Below are 20,648 nucleotides of genomic sequence, written 5' to 3' on the forward strand. Positions count from 1 at the left end.
TTTTTCTGTCAACAGCATACATTGTGTTTTTAATGACTATATGAATTTTTGCATCAAACAAAGGAAGCTTGTTTACCTATTCATGTTTCAATCATAATGAAAGATTTTCAACTCAAGATCCCATGACCCACTTCACAAGGTTCAGACTAATAGTCACTTGTGATTTTCTTCAAAAATGTATTCCCCAAAGTGGTTTTATGTCAAGAAAATCCCTATACATACTGGGAGGGGGAAACATTATCTGAGGCTGTGATTTACTAAAACAAAAACATTTTGTACTTGATGACTGCCAAAGGCAACTGTTTTATTTTATATTTATACCTAATAAGTAATAACTGTGTGAATAACATAAATAAAAATTGATTTCTTGATTAATAGTTTCCTCCAAGATTCTTTTAAACAGAGTACCTTATTCTATTCCATGGAAGAAAAATCCAGGTTTCAAACTAAACCCACAAAAAACACTGGAGACACATTTTGAATTCAACTCCATACAATTCAGCCTAATGAAACAGTAAACCTATCTTTTATACATCACTACAAAACAGACACTTGTTGACAAAGGATAATCCAAAACCTCTGATCAAAACTCTTATAGGTCACTTTATATAAAGGATACCTTCCTCATGTAAGCCAAAGATACATGTTTTGTTCTCAGTACATGTATTTGTAAAAAAATTAATACACAGAACTTTGCACGATGAAACAAAATGAAAATTGTGAACTTACAAATACTGGCAACTGGCAAAGCAATTGTACACTTGTTTGCTGTAAATATTATTTTGGACTTTAGTCAAATAAATCTACTATAGATTCCGTCCTATCAGAATATCCTGATAATACAGCCCATTAAAACACTGATTGAGAAATTAAATTACATGCAAATGTACACACCAAAATTCTGAGCTTAGAGTACAGTTGCCTTGTAAGTTCAATAGCACAAGGTGCTCTGTGTAAACAAATCTTGGAGGAAAAGATTAATCCCCTCAAATAATCTTTCTATTTCAATTTTTGAACACAATGCCTAATGGGGAAAGAATTCGGTTAAGCAACATCATTGTGGGTAGCAAGGCACAGTATCAACTAAGTGTTTGGAGGAGATTGTATATTGACCGTAAGTTCTGAGGAGACGAATAAGTTCTCTGTTGCAATGTAATTATTGCAGGATATTAATAAGGAAGGACTGCAACTGAATATTAATTTTGTTTATTGATATTATCGACTTTATGATATTATATAAATAATCTAACAATGTAGCTTTCTCATATTTACAAGTTTAATTAAAATTAAATTACTGATTTATAATCATTTTATTTTTATATAAAGTTAATCTTTTCAGGGAACTAGTGTAAAACTGCACAATTTGTGATTTAAGTTATAACCAAAACTAATGATGCTTATGCACTAAGTTTTCATCATATGTATATTTATAAATCAATAAATTAAATTGCCATAGCATCCTTTTAAAGTACTGTATACTCACCTATAAATTGGTCCAACTCCAAAAACATAGACCAGGGGTTTCAAACATGTGGCCCACCAAGCTGTACTCTGTGGCCCAAAAAATGATTGGTGTCACAAGGTGTCATGAGAGACAACAAAAGTGATGCAGCCTTTAGGCCATCAAAAATGCCCTCATACGGCCCTCAGGGTGGTTTGAGTTTGAGACCCCTGAAATAGACCCCGATCTGCTGTTGCATAAAGTGTCAGCAGATCAGGGTCTGTGTTGTTTGTTTAACTGATTACCCCTAGCAAACAACAGAAACAGATCTGCTTATTTCTGCATGTAGTAACTATAATACAAATAAAAAATTACCAACATAAAGAACTTCCTGTAACTTAAGATAAATCCATTTTTTATTTTCAACTGCTGAGTGTCGTAACCGTCTTTGATATTCTTGAGAGATATGATTTTCTAATCAGACACAGTGACTGTAGCTGTCATATGCATGTAAGATTCAGCACCATTTTCATTTAGGACAAACCAATTACCACCAGACTTCTGGTGAAATCCCCAAATGTAAATATGACTGCCTTGTAGGAGAATTAGTGACAAGACTTTCAGCATGTTCCTTGTGACAGCCATGTTGAATGTCTGCAGGGCACCATTTTCAGTTAAGACCAACTAGATATCATAAAAAGTTGTTTTGGTGAAAATTCTATGTAGATAAGACCATCAGTTCTGGAGAAATAACTCTTGGAAGATTTTCAAAATGGCCACCATGGTGGTCATAATGGATATAAGACTGACATCATTTTCATTCGTGACCAACCAAGAGTAGGAGTAGCAATAACAATATTTTGAAGGTGACTGTAACTGTGGCCATACTGGCTGTCAGACTGGCACAACTTTCCTTCAGTACTACCAGCCTGCTGGTAAAACCCAAGGTTGATATGACTTTCCATCTATCCAACATTCTAGTGAAAGAAATGCTTTGGTTCCTTCATATAGGGATTTTGGCCACCCATGTGGTTATGGCAATTCTTTACACTACTACAGTTTAATTTATCTGAAAGTACCTTTGTGCATGTGTGATTGAACTTGAACATTTATACCATGAGCCTCAACTGATTAAGGTGTATTCATATATTTGTGTCATCTAACATTATGCTTGTGCTGAAAATCCAGTGGTAATATTAAAATATGAATAATGCAATTAAAATTGTACCAGTGTATGAAAGGGCTCTATACAGTTGAAGTTTAAAAGGGAGAAATATCTTCCATTGGGCTAAACAAAAAAGGCATCCATGTTTACAAGAAACATACAATACTGGGAGGATTCCTGTCTGTTTTAATCATAAATCTAGGAAATTTTTTATCCATAGAATAAGATGTGATGATGACTGTAGATATATTATATTAGATATATTTCACTAAATGGAGACGCTCAAGTAGCCTATTGGTTAGAGCATCTGCCTCAGATGTGGTAGGTTGCAGGTTTCAGCCCCGGCCAAGTCATACCAAAGACCTGTAAAAATGGTACTAGCAGCTGCCTCACTTGGTGCTCAGCATTAAGAGGTTAGTGTTAGGACTAGTCATCACTATAAAACTGCCACATTGCAGACATCATAGCGAAATGACTGAAAAAGTGCTACAGCTAAATTAAAAATCCAAAATCACACACACAAAATGGAAATGGAATAGTTTTGGTCAATATATATGGTCATTTGAGTCTCATCTAACTCACATGGCAACCATATTGTTGACCAACACTCCAAAAATATGATAGCATTATGCCTGGCACCTGTCTATTCATACAAGGACCTCAACTTTTCCTCCATAATAAATTCCCCCAAGAGCCTGTTCATTTATTTTTTATAAGCTTTATAAAAACTCCTCATGGCAAGTGATTCTGTAATAGCCACTTGCCCTTGGCCTGTGTGAGAGAATACTTTTTTAGAGCATTTGTTATGGAGACTCCATTATATCAATGAAAATTGCCTTAAAGGCCTAAACTGTCCCGTCTCTTGACTGTTCCTGACAGATAATTGTCTTAAAGTCTTAAATTGTCCTGTCCCTTGACTGTTCCTGACAGAAGATAATTGTCTTAAAGGCCTAAATTGTCCTGTCCCTTGACTGTTCCTGACAGAATATAATTGTCTTAAAGGCCTAAATTGTCCTGTCCTTGACTGTTCCTGACAGAAGATAATTGGCTTAAGGCCTAAACTGTCCTGTCCCTTGACTGTTCCTGACAGATGATAATTATCTTAAAAGCCTAAACTGTCCTGTCCCTTGACTGTTCCTGACAGATGATAATTGTATTAAAGGCCTAAATTGTCCTATCCTCCACTGTTCCTGACAGATGATAATTGTATTAAAGGCCTAAATTGTCCTATCCTCCACTGTTCCTGACAGATGATAATTGTATTAAAGGCCTAAATTGTCCTATCCTCCACTGTTCCTGACAGTTGTTGTTGTTGTTGTTGTGGGGTTTAACGCCATTTTTCAGCACGATAGGCTATACATGGCGGCCAGTATTAATAGTGGAGGAAGAACCCGGAAAACCCCGGAAAGAACCACCGACCCACGAGAAGCTACTGGCAAGCTTTCTCACATGCCCACATTGGCTGAATCTTAGACTCGAACCGCCGCAGACAGAGGTGAGATGGCAGTGATCCGTAACGAAGAGCGCTTTAGACCACTCGGCCAGTTCCTGACAGATGATAATTGTCTTAAAGGCCTAAACTGTATTGTCCCTTGACTGTTCCTGACAGAAAATAATTGTCTTAAAGGCCTAAACTGTTGTGTCCCTTTACTGTTCCTGACAGAAAATAATTGTCTTAAAGACCTTAACTTTCCTGTCCCTTGACTGTTCCTGACAGAAGATTTCACAGTTCACAACCTGAGAAGGATGTCAAATGAAAATTTTCTGAACCTATCATATTGACAACATTACCTTGTGAGCTTTGAGACAAGCTCCTTTAAATGCTGTTGGTGCCAGTATAGTTGGAGGGATTCCTGCCTGGGGTCCACTGGTAGCAGTACAGCTGCGGTAATTTAACAGGAAATTAAACAGTGCCTGGACGTCAGCACCATCAACATGAACAAGTGACTCAGGACGATTGTCAACAATCCAAAATCCTTCACGCTGACTTCAAGAATTTAAGGAATAATTTGATTTTTCTGTCCCAAAATTATTTATAGTTGTATTTAAAGATGGGCAAAATAAAACCAGTAACCAATAAAACCTGGTTCACAAACAATAACTTGAAAATTATATTTTTGTTTGGCCCCTAATACAGAGTCATTTTACATTGGTTGATTCATTAATCTGTTTTAGTGATGTCATCTACCTATGTAAATAAAACATATCAACTAAAGAGAAACATTCGTGTAATAGCCTGAAAATTGTATATGACCATCTACATATGTATAAAAATGTATTTGCCAAATATAATTTATCTGCGTTGAGAGGTTTTCAAATATGATGGAAATGCAGATGGATGTTTGGATGGAGTGTATCAAAGCAATATGACCCCTTTTGCTATAAAAGTGGGGGCATAAAAAAAGATGTTAGAAAATGTACATTACAAAGTTTCACAAGGATACAGTTTGACCTTATGGGGATCTAGAGAAGGAAATTCCGATTTATCAAGACCAATGCTCTCCAGCCACATTGATGCCCCTTCATGAGCTTCTAATAACTCCCCCTCTTCATCGCTATCTCTCTCCTCCTTAGCATTACGACTGCTCTCTTCCCCTTCTGTAGAACTGAAAACAAATAGGTTTAGATTACTAATTATTATACTATTAAATATGTACACTTGTCCCACACAATCCCCAAATCGGTGTCCCCTACGGTCAAATCAGAAGGGGTGGGGGCAGGCCAACAGGAAGAGAATGGAAGGGAATCAATAAGAAGACATGGGGCTGTATGTCAAGCCTACAATCAAAGCTTTGCTGTAAAACATGAAACCTCGATCCCAAGATCAAAGGGGCTAGAGTGTGCGATACAGAATAAATTGTTTCAGCTTTGTAATGATGCATCTAAAGGATAAATAAAATCTAATGAGGGGGATTAGAAAATGTAAGCAAATGAAAATACTTTAAGCAAAACAATAATTCAAATTTAATATGACTATGACCATGACCATCAAGATCAAACGGTCAAGAATGCATGTCACAGAACGAATTGTCTTAGCTTTCAACCCAAGTCTGAACAAAATCCATCAAGGGGTTTACGAAATATAAGCAAATAAAAACAACCACAGCACAAAATTTTGTATCTGAATATAGCCTAAGGTTCAATAGAGCCACGAGTGAGTGAGTGTCACCGAATGAATTGTCCCAACTTCAGAATGATTCGTTCCAAACATGGAAAAATGGGGCTTTAAAAAATATATAAGCAAATAAAAATTCTTAAACCAAGCCTTACTCTAAATTGTAACTGTGACCTTGAGTCTAATGTCATAGTGGCAAACGCATGTCATAGAATGAATTTTCTTAGCTTATTATTATATAATGCAAGTATGATGAAAATCAATCAATGGGTTCAGGAAATACCAGCAACTGAAAAAATCTGTAACTAAAGCATCAACACAAATTTCATGACTGGGATTTTGACACTAAGGTAAAAGCGACAAGAAAACATGTCACAGAATGAACTGTCTAAGGAGTTTATAAAATATAGGCAACTGAAACAGTTTATAAAATATAGGCAACTGAAAATGACACACCGTTAAGTGACGAATCAAAAGGATACCAAGTTTTTATTTTTAATCTCTAACAGCCTTGAAATTACAAAGCACACTGGAAGGACTGATTTAAATGTAAATATTGAGCTGCGTCTTTGATGTTAAAGAAAGACAGGACTCTCCTCAATGAATTGTGACACACCATCTAATGATGATATATAAGTATCACCAGTTTTGTCCTTTAATTTCAAATGGTACAGAATTATTAATGGTGCCATATCCACACATCAACATCGGATTCCACACAGCACTGATGCCCTGGTGTGTTGTTATACACATCCTCTGCATGCAATGCACTTAGTACAAATGTTTCTGCATTCTGCATGTATTATCTGAAAATATGTAATCCTGTTATATTCTTCAGCCACAGAGAACAGAAATTGTGTTCACTTGCCTTAATACATGATATCCAATCTGAGAGATGGAAGTAATGACTCAGTGAAAGTGGATTTTTAACTAATCTTTTTGACATCAACCAGCATGCATTCTGATTTGTAAATCAAACAAGATATAGTTCAGAATCTGTAATTTCATGTATTTACCTGCTAATCATCTGGTAGTTGATTTATTCCTCTGAAATGACATATTATGCTGATGGATTCATAAAAGTGGATATTTTTCAACAATTAACTCTTTTGTGATACACTGATGTATATCTTTTTGCATCAAATGATTGGGTGTATGCATCACCCAAGAAAAAGTAAAAACAATTTAACAAGATCAGTGCCTTCACTTGTGAAACTTTAAATTGCATACGAAAATGTCTGAGTTGTTTTTCCACTTTTACTTAAGAAGAGCAATCATAGGTTGTTTTTTTGTGTGTGGTATCAATGGTTTTGGAATCATCACCTGTGATGAAACCCTCATCCTTCAGGCTCCAACAATGGCAAATGCTCATGCCAGAGGAAAAAAGTTGTGATCCCATTATTCTCTTCACACAAATACACACACAGGAACATGTGCAAACACATGCATATACATGCACGTATGTGTGCATTGTTCTCAACAAACCCTTATAGAACACTGAGCACAACGTGCTTCAAATATTACTACCTACCGGTACTTCCTCTAGGCAAAAAACAAAATATAAACTTGATTTTAACAGCAATATTCTTATGAATGTAAACACCAGCAAACTGCCCTCTGGGCAATTCAAGTGCATTTATCTTTTGTGTTATGTATGCAATATCTGGTCTAATTAAATGCTACTGCAATATTTGGTCAAATTGAATGATATTGCAATATCTGGTCTAAATAAATGATAACTGTTTATAGAACGATATATAAAGGTGGTTATCTGACAGAGAGTTGAGGTAGCATTTTTGTTGTTGTTGTTGTTGATTAAAAAAACTTGAAAACTCCACCAGTTGCATATTTTTGCTTGCTTCAGAATACTGTGACTCCCATCTACTTTTTAGTCAAGTATACCACATAGAAATATATTACAAATAGTTATCATCAAGTTTTCGTAACAACAATGCCATAGATATATCAGAAAATGAAGCATAAGTAGGTATTTTAGACCACACATTTTAAATCGACCATTTTTACAGAATTGCATCGTGAGAACAGTCAGGAAAAGTAGCTGATGCCTTAATGATTAGAAACTAACATCTAAAGATATGTTTTTTAAAAAAAAATAAACAATACTCTAACAATGTTTAAAACAGTTTTGAAAAAAATGAAATAGGTTCAATGAAAGACCCATTTTAGACAGTAGTAATGGACTGTTTCACAGACAAGGCAATATGACAAGACATCAGAAAATCTTGGAAAGAACCATTATACGTATCTGTATTCATGTGAAAGACACACACACACACACACACTCCTCACCAAGACAGTCAAACTTGTCCTAACATCCACCTGAGTTCAGTGATCACCTGGTCATAACAGTCATTCTAATCCCCCTGCCTCCCCCAAGCAAATATCCTATATCAATGCACTGTACTGAATGGTCGCCTGTCTTTAGTGGTATGCAGCCAGGAGTTTCCAAACCAAACAATGGTTTCACCCTGCCTTAAGCACTCACTTGAGTGCATCAGCAATGACTTCTCCAAGTATGCAAATCAAACATTTCTTCTGTTTGTTGAGCAAGGTATTGTTTAGGAAAGGCATATAATGTGAATCAATGTTAAAGTGTTTCATATCTCAGTTGTACATAATGAACTCAAGTCATACTGTCAAACTCAAATGTGTGAACATATCAACTTTAAAAGCAAGGTGCTTTTTATTCCTACTGGATTGGATTAAAGCAATTCATTTGCTAGATGGTGGAAAAAGTAGCTGTGTTATCACAGCAGTAACGGAAGTTACCTTTTGTGCCAGTGTGACATATGTTCATCTATTTGCATGTGAATTAAAGCTATATCTAAAGAAAGAAACAAATGAATCCCTTTTCATTAGGGTGAGGGATAGCTCAATATTCAAAGTGTGTATATGAAGTCTGTTGAAATTTTGGGTCATGGGTCACACTGAAAAGCCAAATTCGGCTTTTTTAAATATTTTTTTCATCACAGGCATCTCACATAAGCCAAGTGTATTTTGATCTTGACAAGTTGAGCAACTGACTAACCCAGATACACTTTTTATAGTGTGAACAAACTAGATTGATGATGACTTCATTTTTAGGGGCCCTGAGTGGCCAAGTGGTTTAAAGCACTCTTTGTTACGGATCACTGCCATCTCAACTCTATCTGCATGGGTTCGAGTCTAGGATTTGGCCAATGTGGGCATGTGAGAAAGCTTGCCAGTAGCTTCTCGTGGGTTGGTGGTTCTTCCCGGGGTTTTCCCACATTCTTCCTCCACCATTAATACTGGCTGCCATGCATAGCCTATCTCATGTGCTGAAAAATGGCGTTAAACCACACAACAACAACTTCATTTTTATGACAACAAAATACCCATAATTATGACTTTAAGGTATAGTGCACATAAAACAATCTTGATAATGTATTAATAATAACAATAATAATAATAAGGATATTCAACTTATGTTATTTGTTCAAAAATCAACTTTAAAAGGTGAAGCTGTGTACAGAAGACACCTGTTTTGCCTTTTCCCATCAGTGACCTAATGATAGGTTTGGGTGTGTATGTTTACATACACACACACACTGGGCACATTATTAAGCTACTTCTGAGCTTTTTCTCATACCTAAGCATGTTGTGCAATGATATGTGTCTTACCTTGTTGCATTCTTATCTTCAGTTAGTTCTGACTTAGATTCAGTCTTAATGCCCTTATTTTCAGTTGATTCTCTCTTGCCCTTATCCACTACTCTCTTGTCAAGGGGCATTGTGAAAGAAATACCTGAATAAAACAATATATTTAATATGTTTTATACTGGTTTAACAGTAAAATATTGAGCCCTTCAATCAATCATATGTCTCTGAAAATGAAACATGTAACTTTCTACAAAATGAAGGCCAACTGTAACACATATCCAACTGAATAAACCTTATTCTAAAACAAATGTCAATGCAACAAACTTTTCTTATTGATAAATTATAAAATCAATGAAAAATTGTCATAAATTTTCACATCATACTCAGTTTGGCATAGTTGCATATACAAATATATTTATTATAATTTATTATAATTTCCATTTAATTTTAAGCAGGGCCCTTGGAATTGGGAAAATGTGTGCATAAACAAGCTAAATTAAAAAGAACAGAATTATCCATCTAAGCACACTTTAGTGCCATAAAGCATTGAATAAGCTCCATTGTAAAAACAGGCTAAACTATCATAAGGGAGTAACTTAGGAATGCTGTACAATACTTTCCTATAAAATACTACTACTACCCTTGATTTAACAAGTTGTTGTAATTCTGGATATGGTTATGAAATTGCAATAATTTATTCTTTTAATATTATTTGGGTCACAATTTTCAGGAATGCATGAAAAGGGTGAATACTTTTGTATTAACAGGTACTATGATGTTATGGAGTTTTCTTGATTTTATACTTCAGCTACTCAAATGCTGGTAATACTCAGTTTACAAAGTTAAAAACCCAAATGATGTCCTAAAACTAACGACTAATATACTGTTAATATCCTAAAGTATTATACTTATTTAAAATAGAATGGCTACATAGAATTTATGGAAATTTGGAACAAAGATCAAATTACAATGAACCAGAAACATAAGACATTTCAGGGGTTTCAGTTAGTCTTATAGCAATACAAGATGTGATTGCATCCAGTTGATGTGAGTAGACTAGGGAATCTGTAGCTGACAAATCTCACATTTTACATGGGAATGATTTTAGTCATATCCATTATTTCTAAAAATGTAATGTTTTCGTTGGTGTGGCTTTAATTATGAGAAAATAAAATAACAGAAGAAAAAAAAATTCTTGTCAAGGTTTTGTTTGCAAGACAAGTTCAATCTTTTTTGCAAAAAAATTGCTTTTACACTCTGCAAGCAAGATAATAAATCTTGTTTCTGATGATGGAATACCTTCATTCTGTAGTAATTCTCTAAATCCTCTTGCTGTTGGTGTTATCATGGCAGCCATTTTTGGCTGGTTGTCCATTTGTCCAAGGAAAAGGACAGTGAATAAATGTGTACAAAGATAAAAATATGCAGACAACCCAGACCTCAGCTGATGAAACACTGATGTAAAGCTTTCCTCCCTGAAATATAAAAAAGGCAAGTTAGTATATAAAGACCAGTCAATCCTACCAAGATCTTCACAGCAAGGTAATCAATATTTATCTCTAAATTAGACCAGTCTTCTGTAAGGTGTAACAAAATATCATGTAATGCTATTGTCAATGTGTGAATTGTATGCCTTGAAAGTTCAGCAGTGTGAGTGATGCTGCAAAGGCAACATATGTGCAACTAAAGGTCTATTTTGTACATTTTGACATCAATGACCTCCATTTCAGTTTCAGAAACTGCGGTTTTTCAAAATCAATGTACTTCATACTAAATCTTTCAACCTGATGTAATCTGTGTTATCATTTTTTTTAAAAAGCTTATCATGGCAGCAGCATCTCAATTCTTAGTAAATGCTCTAACCATGTTAGCAAATTATTTCTAAACTAAGATAGTATAAATACACTTGGAATGAAGGTAGCTATTTCAGTAGATTACACTAAGATAATTACATTCAATTTTATTTTATAATAAAAGGTCTAAGTTGACCAATATCACTCAACCGACTTTTTTTATTTGACTATTCCAAGTTTCATCCAAAAAGGACCAAAATACTGACTCTCAATAGTAAAATTCTCAGCCAATCAGATGTGTTATAGATACATTAATATGCACAAACCTACGAATAATAAACCTTATGAGACATATTGATAACATTAAACTAATTATAAAACTCTGACCCAACATCAGATCAGATAAACAGTATTTAGAGTAATAACAAGCTCAACCAATCAGATGCAGGATAACTCCATCAATATTTGTGACACTTGCTCATAACAGAACTTGACATATCTTAATGATGCAAGCTTATATTCAAAATCTGATCAAAATCTTTCTCGACTGCTATGCTGATGATAACATTTGTTTCAGGTCTGATCAAAATCAAAACCAAACCTCCAGTATCATAACAAATTCTACTAAATCAGATCAAGATCACCTAATTAATATGTAAGATCTTGCTCACAATTAATTATGTTTAAGAGCATCAGGTTATATTCCAAGTTAAATGAAAATCAGGTCAGAAATATGGCCTTCAGAGTGGTAATAAGCTTAATCCATCAAATGCATCATCACTCCATGATTATGTATGGCTGTCATTCAGGAGTGAACCCATCTGAGCTTGATTATATAAGCTTACATTACCAGATCTAATTGTTTTTTAAATTTAATTTGTATTGTTTGTTATTTTTTTTAATTATTCATTATATGCTGTGGATAATTATATTTTGGACTTGACCCTTGTCCAAAACCAAATTCATTTTCTACTTGACCTTAATCATTCATTTTGGTTTTGTAAACAACATTTATCTCAATCTGAGTCCAGAACATTGGAAATTCCCTATGAAATGCCTGGGATACCTGTTGTTTTCCACATTTTATGTTATATTGTTTAGTAAAATACCTTCTAATTATAATTAAGATATCTAAGATTTTATCTTGTAAACATTTGGAACCTTTTAGAATGAAATTTTCCATTATGTAATAGCTTTTTTTATAGGTCAAGTAGAGGACCAGATAATCTTTCTTATCTAGAAATTATTCATTTGTTCTGAAGATGTGACCAGAATCAATTGTATTATTGTTGTGTCCAATGTTTCGTTTGGGCTGGAAATTATTTATTAAAACTATTTAAGTCATGATATTCTTCTCTGGAAATACAAAATGCTCATCAAAAATAATATTCTTGGAAATAGAGACTTGAATTTATACTGAAATTCAAATATGGATATATTCTTGGATGGTATTATTGTCATTCAACAAATGACCAATCACAAGGACACAGGCCATCACAGGTACATAAACACTTCCAGCACTGGATTTATTTTGGAATGACACTAAAGTTTATTCACAACTTTAATCATTAGGACTTGTGTTAGAAATTCTAAGATCATTTTGGATTCAATTCAATATACCATAAATTCTTTTGACATTTTATAGTTTGCATTAAATGGAAATAAATTATTTGTTGAATTTTTTAAAGCCTAATGCTTTTTTCTCTTTCTGTTAGTTTAAGACTACAGAGTCATAATATAATTGAAACTGGTACATACATGATGCCTCCAGACAATAAGTTTGGCCAATCTGATGTAAGATCACCACAATAATATGCATGAAGTCACTAATAACTGATTCATCACAATCTGTGATGATATAAGCCTATGTTCCAAATATGACTGAAATTGGACACTACCTCACTAATACTGAACTCATCCAAGATCATCATTATAAAAGCATATATGCTAAGTTTGATCCAATTATATTAGAAATATGGCCTAAGTGTAACAATTATCATTTGTCAGATGATAAGCATCCGATGTCACACAACACTTGACCATATCACAAACTGAGGCAAAAACCAGATGGAAACAAATGTTGCAAGACCAGGTGTTAAACAGCTGCAAACCCTATTTTTGTATTTTGTGCACTGTTATAACACCATCTTATTAAAGCACACATTTTATTTTACAAGTTGAAAATTGTCAAAATATTTGTAGGTTTATATGAACTACTTCAAACTTTTTGAGACTTTTTTAAATATTCAGAAAAAAATTCAAATACAATTATTTAAATGCAAGAAACTTACCAATCTGCCCTGAGTTTCATCTGAATGTCATTCTCCATTAGGAAAGTTGTAATCTGGCTAAAAAGACAAAATATTTCCTCAATCACAATTATTTATAAGACTGAAAAAATGTGTAGCCATGTTCTGTGAACTGACATAAACAACTTAAAAGATTAATATCCTGCTTTAAAATTCCAAAATTTTCATAAGAATCAAGGATCTGTGGTTTAATATCATTAATCTTACTGCAAGTTTAATGTGAAACTGTGATGGAAACCATTTAATACATGTTATTCCAAAGTTCAACTGTTTATCTAACAATGAGGTTAATCTGTTTTCAACTGGAATGGTTCACATTAGACAAAAGAAACTAAACTGTTCTTAACTGGAAGGGTTTGTATCAGACAAAAAACAAAAACAAATCATTTTTAAATGTAAGGTTTCACATCAGAAAAAAATAACCCAATCTGTTTTAACATTAACCTGAATAAAGAACTCAAACAAAATTGTTAACAAGTATAACTTTCTTAACATATATATTAGTTACTAAACAAATATACATACTTGATATACTTTCAAGTTTCTAAAATACCAATTAGGAATAGACTTTTTTCTCATTAATTATAGGATACCAACCAAAAAGCTACATTTTTTCTAAGATTTAATTCTGCCGTGCAACTAAGTAATGTTTCACACTATAATGCATAAAATCCATGAAACATGATAAAGATGACAATGATGATTCAAATGGTGATAAAAACAATGATGATGTTGATGATAATCAATAATGATTAGTGTTCGGAATCAAATTTCCAAAATCTCCAACTTCTTCTACCAAATGATGATCTATTATTAATCTGTTTATTACAAGATACATGATAAAACCTAAGATTTATTTCAAAATATCTAAAGTCTAAAACAGCAGGATGGGGGGTTGGGACTGAAATTGATCACAGACACTGAACATACTCAATTGTTTTTTTTAATAAAAGTGACAAATGACAGACCAAGCAAATATTCAGAACATCAATAATGATGATGATGCAGGCAGTAAAATATTATTATGTATTATTATCATCACTAGAAAGATCAAAATGAAACAAAGTAGCAAATGCATTAGTCACCAATGTTTTGTGTTATGTCATTTAAAGAAAAGAATATGCCTGGTTAAGTCTATATTTGATGCTAACTTCATTACAGCCCTGATCGTAATCAGGATTCTCTTTACCAAACTTTTTAGGTAATAATTACTTGTTGATGGTTGTGATAAGCCTGTTTGATTAGCAGGGTTCCTGCAGTTTTTCTTTCTTAAAAGATCTGTGACTTTCTCGAGATGAATTATTTTAATCAAATTACTTGATGATGCTGAATCTAGCTATATCATACATGTTTCCTAGGAGGATCATTTATTATCAGTGCAAACAGCCTTAAAATATCACTTCTAAAAATCCTGGACTGGAACTTTATTCCAATTTTTGGCATATTCAAAAAGAAAAATCAAAATCATGACTGCTTCAAATCAATGACAATCACATATGCTTTCAAATATGCCGATACACTAGCTAATGATATATGACTTTCTTCTGATGTTGAGTGAAGTTGTTTTGTCCCAATCTTCCCTTCCCTCAATTGGTTATAAGCAGAAATCATGAGATCATCATCACTGTGCTCTTTTATTGAGCATCATATTTCATAAAATATAATAACTGATGGTGAAACATCACATTGCTGAAGTCAATAACAATGCGGTCACCATCACAAAGTGATACCTATGACCAATATTTCTGACAGACATTTATGACATATAGATGTAGGATAACAGGTCTTACCTAACTTTAGTTTCAGGTACTATCCTCGGAAAGAGAGAGACCCATGGTAAGTTGGGATGCATCCAATACATACAACTCTTTTGAAATTCTTTCTTTCGGTCCCAATCACTGCATACAGCCTAAAAAAGGATAAAACAAAAATTTAGCATAACATACTATATATATATATATATATATATATATATATATATATATATATATATATACACACACACACACACACTTAATTACATGACTTCTGGGATGAAAATCAATATTTATATGTTCACTTTTTCACCTTTTCTTTCAGTGTATGTTTCATAGCTGTTATGTGAGACTGCCCCTTCTGTGAACAAAAATGTGCACTCAAGACAGGTGGTCAGTAAATCTAATTAATCTACCTATTGGTGATCTGGCTCCATATTTACAAAGCTTCTGAACTTGAGTGCACTCAAACTCAAATTTGTGACTATTCTAAAACATTAACTTTTCAGCTTATTTTTCATTACATTTTATTTTTAAATAAAACTGTTCATTTTCAGTTCACCGAATTTAATTTTATTGGCCTTAAACTTGCACTAACACAAGTATTATGAATAGCACATCAAAAGCCTGCTGTTTTGTTTAATAATCGTCAACGCAGGCCATGGATCTTGATGACTTTTGATCAAGGTATGCAGTCCTAAACAAACTGTACTCTGTAAAAATCACTACTTTCTTATTAGATTAACCATGATTGTGACCTCTGACCTATAGGCCTCCGAATCAATATGTTTCTTTATTGCCATAAATAAAAACATCCATTAAATTTAGTCAAGATACTTATTTTAAAACAATGTTTATTCTGCAAAACCCATTTTTCTAAAAGCATCAATGACCCCAACCTTTTAAATATTCACCTCAAAAGAATAGGTTTCTTTCTTACCGAATGCATCAGTCATCCACAAACTTTTATAAATGTATATGGATAGAAAATTAAACTCATGTTCAGAACAATTTTTTCCTTTCAGAGTGACCTTGACTTTTGACCTTTTAACACCAAAAATCAATATACTTCTTCTCCACCCATGTGCAAGTCATCCACAAAGTCTGGTAACAACTGATGGTGGAAAACTCGAGTTACAGTATAAAAAGTTCTTTTCTTCTTCACCCACAGTAACACTGAACTAAAACCTATTGACTCTGAAATCAAAAGTGTTATTCCTTAGCCATAGATGCCATATCCTAGATAGGTATAAATACAATGAAAGTAGAAAATAGCATAATTTGCGCACTAAAAGTGTAATCTACCTACAGTATTACTTGTCAAAACTACCAAAAACTTTATCAAAAATTTAATTTTGTTGTGTGCTACTAGCTTGGAGCTGCTGCTGGTCATTTTTCTTTAAACAAATGAGCAAACTCCATATGGTACCCAAATACAAACACAAAACATACTGACTAATTATAAATACAACACAAAGACAAAAAACATACAGACAAATTATATATACAACACATGCAACTACTCTACACTGGGTAATCATATTGTCAACTTCATAAAGCTTGCAATGTGCATAGTTCTGTATTATATTATTCCCACTTTTTTTTAGATTTCTAAGGCATCGTTGATTTATCCTTATTCTGATCTGACACATTTTAAAGTTAACGAGGATCCCTCTCCTCTAACATTTTCAGTCCTTTAACATTCATGACTCACACAGATAAAGCCTGCTTTGAGATATTATTTAGAGTACAAACTGCAAACTTAACCAGTTCTTTCTATGAGTCAAGTTTTCAAACAGAAGAAACCCATCTAGGAAATTTGTCATATATAACCACTTTAAATAGCACACGATGGCAATGACCAAATGCTAATGTTATAAAACAAAATCATCTTTTCTCAAATATCCTCAAGTTTATATGATGTGTGGGGATTATAGAGATGAGTATAAACATTACAGTATAGCTTAAAAATAAAATCAAGGTATTAAAAATACTAATACACCAGAACCTGTCTTAAAAGACCACCCCTTCTGACAAAAACTAATGGCCTCTCAAACCTAAAGAGATACTAATTTACATAACTCGGCTTTTGCCATTCATGGTCCTTTTTAAAATTGTAAACATACAAATCCAAATCATCTTTATATTTTTTATAAATTTTCTTTTCTTTATTTTGTTAGTAGAAAATTTATATTATACCTTTTATCTTTATTTGATAAATTATTGTGATTTCTTTATCAAAACTTTTTCTACTGTTGCTTCAAGTACATGGTTCATAGTTATTTAATCAGACATTACAAACAACTTTCAAAGACTTGTCAAATTCAAGGACAAAAATGTAATTTTCAAGTACATTAATTAGTTGCAAAAATAATGTTGATTATGGTATGTTGAGTCAACAAAATTTCAGAATTAGGTATCACATTCCAAAACAATAGCTATGACTGAAGTTCAATGGATAATGGGGTATTGGATAGAGGTGCCATCACCTCATCCAAATCAGTGTGGGAGTTGACAGTCTCATTTGCCAGTGTGTAAGATTCCTTGTGTTCTTTAGCTTTAAGCAAAAATATTCTAAATTCATTCCTATTGTCAATATTTAATTCTTTTTGTGGTATTCCCTCTTGAAATGGGACTTCTGAGCACTTTCATTCAGTGATTTACCTGAGGTTACCATAACTCTAGAAGTTCCTTGTCATAGTGATGGGTAGAGACTTTGGAGCTACGGTTAAGCACATAGACATTTTCAACCAAATCCTGGCAATCTAATATTTTATGCTAGTTCTATGGTATTTCTTCATTGATTTAAACTGAATAAAACAATATACTGTATTATACAATTAATTTTCTACTCATTTTGAGTGATTCTCAATGCAAAATTATGAGATATATACCATTTTGAGACTATTTCCATCAGTGTGTAGGTTTATGGTATTGTCCCCAACATCACAAATACTTGCTGAGCTAATGTAACCTAGGCTACCACTAATCTAACATCTTTTGACAGTTGCAAAACACAGCACTTCATTTACTGATTGGACTTACTGATATACACAGCATGCATATTGTTTGAATATACACCTCCTACTGTGGAGGACTTGTCAGACTTTTGTTTATCAGTTTTAATTGCTCAATGTACATAGCATCAATTCATTTTACAACATCTGATAGTTACAATTCCAAATGAGCATGTTGTTATAGTTATAGGGTTTAATGCCATTTTTCAGCACATGATAGGCTATACAGAGTGGCCAGTATAAATGGTTGAGGAAGAACCACTGACCCACGAGAAGCTACTGGCAAGCTTTCTCACATACCCACACTGGCCGAACCCAAGACTCAAACCCATGCAGGCAGAGGTGAGATGGCAGCGATCCGTAATGGTGCACAGTTTAGACCACTTGGGGCCCCAAATGTTCATGTAAGTAACACAACTTTAAGTTTTAATGAAAACATCAACTAAGAAGTTAAATTCTAAGACTGGGTTTTTAACTTTTTTTAATGGATATTATTTTATTTTTCACATTTAGTTGGCCAAACTGTTGTTTTCAATGAAATGTATATGTCTCAAAATTTAAGTACTTTTCAATAATCACTGAATATTTTCAAGCACTTTTCCAGTGCTTTTGGAGTTGACCAAATTCAAATACTTTTCAAGTTAATCACAAACATTTCAGCACTTTTCAAGTCAACCATTAAAATTCTAACACTTTTTAAGTCAATCACAAAAATTCCAGCACTTTTCAAGTCAAGCACAAAGATTCAAGCACTTTTCAAGTCAACCACAAAAATTCCAGCACTTTTCAAGTCAACCACAAAAATTCAAATACTTTTCAAGTTAACCACAAAAATTCAAACACTTTTCAAGTCAATCACAAAAATTCAAACACTTTGTAAGTCAACCACAAAAATTCCAGCATTTTTTATGTCAACCACAAAATCTCAAGCACTTTTCAAGTCAACCACAAAAATTCCAGTCCTTTTCAAGTCAACCACAAAAATTCAAACACTTTTCAAGTCAATCACAAAAATTCCAGTCCTTTTCAAGTCAACCACAAAAATTCAAACACTTTTCAAGTCAATCACAAAAATTCCAGCATTTTTTCAAGTCAACCACAAAATTTTGAGCACTTTGTAAGTGAACCACAAAAATTCCAGCATTTTTCAAGTTAACCACAAAATTTCAAGCACTTTTCAAGTCAACCACAAAATTTCAAACACTTTTCAAGTCAACCACAAAATTTCAAACACTTTTCAAGTCAACCACAAAAATTCAAATACTTTGTAAGTCAACCACAAAAATTCCAGCACTTTTCAAGTCAACCACAAAAATTTCAGCACTTTTCATATCAACCACATAAATTCAAACACTTTTCAAGTCAACCATGAAAATTCCAGTACTTTTCAAATCAATCACAAAAATTGAAACACTTTTCAAATCAATCACAAATATTCAAACACTTTTCAAGTCAACCACAAAAATTCCAGCATTTTTCAAGTCAACCACAAAAATTCAAATACTTTTCAAGTCAACCACAAAAATTCAAACACTCTCTAAGTCAACTACAAAAATTCCAGCATTTTTCAAGTCAACCACAAAAATTCAAATACTTTTCAAGTCAACCACAAAAATTCAAACACTCTCTAAGTCAACTACAAAAATTCCAGCATTTTCAAGTCAACCACAAAAACTTCAGCACTTTTCACATCAACCACATAAATTCAAGCACTTTTCAAGCCAACCATGAAAATTCCAGTACTTTTCAAATCAATCACAAAAATTCAAACACTTTTCAAGTCAACCACAAAATTTCAAGCACTTTTCAAGTCAACTACAAAAATTCCATCATTTTTCAAGTCGATCACAAAAGTTCAAACACTTTTCAAGTCAACCATAAAAATTCCAGCATTTTTCAAGTCAACCACAAAAATTCAAGCACTTTTCAAGATCATGCAAACTCTTAAGTAATTAAATCAATGTAAAAATATAAAAGGGAGATAATATCTGGTCTAATCAATGACCTCAATGGAGTAGCCACACTGACATAAAAAAAAACTGGCATGAAAGGCAATTGGATTCATATTTAGCTACTAACTTTAGGAAGACCATAAAGTCTGAAATGATTACTAGCAACAAAAAATAGTAGCTGGTTAAAGAAAAAAAATTAAGTTAAAAACCAAAAGTTCCATGACTTTTGCAATCATAAATTATAGTTTAACATTCAGAGAAATTTACCTTCTAATTTAGTCAAGTTTTCTTCTGAGAGTTAAGTTACATTTGTGATTCTAAATATATACATTCATTTGCTTTGTATCTTCTATCAAGCTTACAAAATAATCGCTGATGACTTCTTTTTGTTCTAAAACCAGAAATTAGTCACTTATTTTTTTATTTTTGTTGTTTCATCCATTTAATGACATTTCTCCCG

General features: G+C 33.2%; 1 protein-coding gene across 1 annotated transcript in view; it reads right to left on the reverse strand.

Annotated features, from left to right (window-relative positions):
* Nucleotides 1-20,648, reverse strand: part of LOC149773598 (protein downstream neighbor of Son-like) — a 42,858-nt gene that overhangs the window by 3,745 nt on the left and 18,465 nt on the right. Inside the window, exons 4-9 of the mRNA XM_089946295.1 lie at nt 15,256-15,374; nt 13,448-13,504; nt 10,663-10,838; nt 9,385-9,508; nt 5,051-5,212; nt 4,398-4,593 (exon numbers count right to left, since the gene is read on the reverse strand). Of these exons, the coding sequence (XP_089802421.1) occupies nt 4,398-4,593; nt 5,051-5,212; nt 9,385-9,508; nt 10,663-10,838; nt 13,448-13,504; nt 15,256-15,374 (834 nt within the window). The remainder of the gene's footprint in view (nt 1-4,397; nt 4,594-5,050; nt 5,213-9,384; nt 9,509-10,662; nt 10,839-13,447; nt 13,505-15,255; nt 15,375-20,648) is intronic.

Source organism: Sinohyriopsis cumingii, unplaced genomic scaffold (assembly GCF_028554795.1).
Source record: "Sinohyriopsis cumingii isolate HCF-2022 unplaced genomic scaffold, ASM2855479v2 utg000624l, whole genome shotgun sequence".
Taxonomy (NCBI): Eukaryota; Metazoa; Mollusca; class Bivalvia; order Unionida; family Unionidae; genus Sinohyriopsis; species Sinohyriopsis cumingii.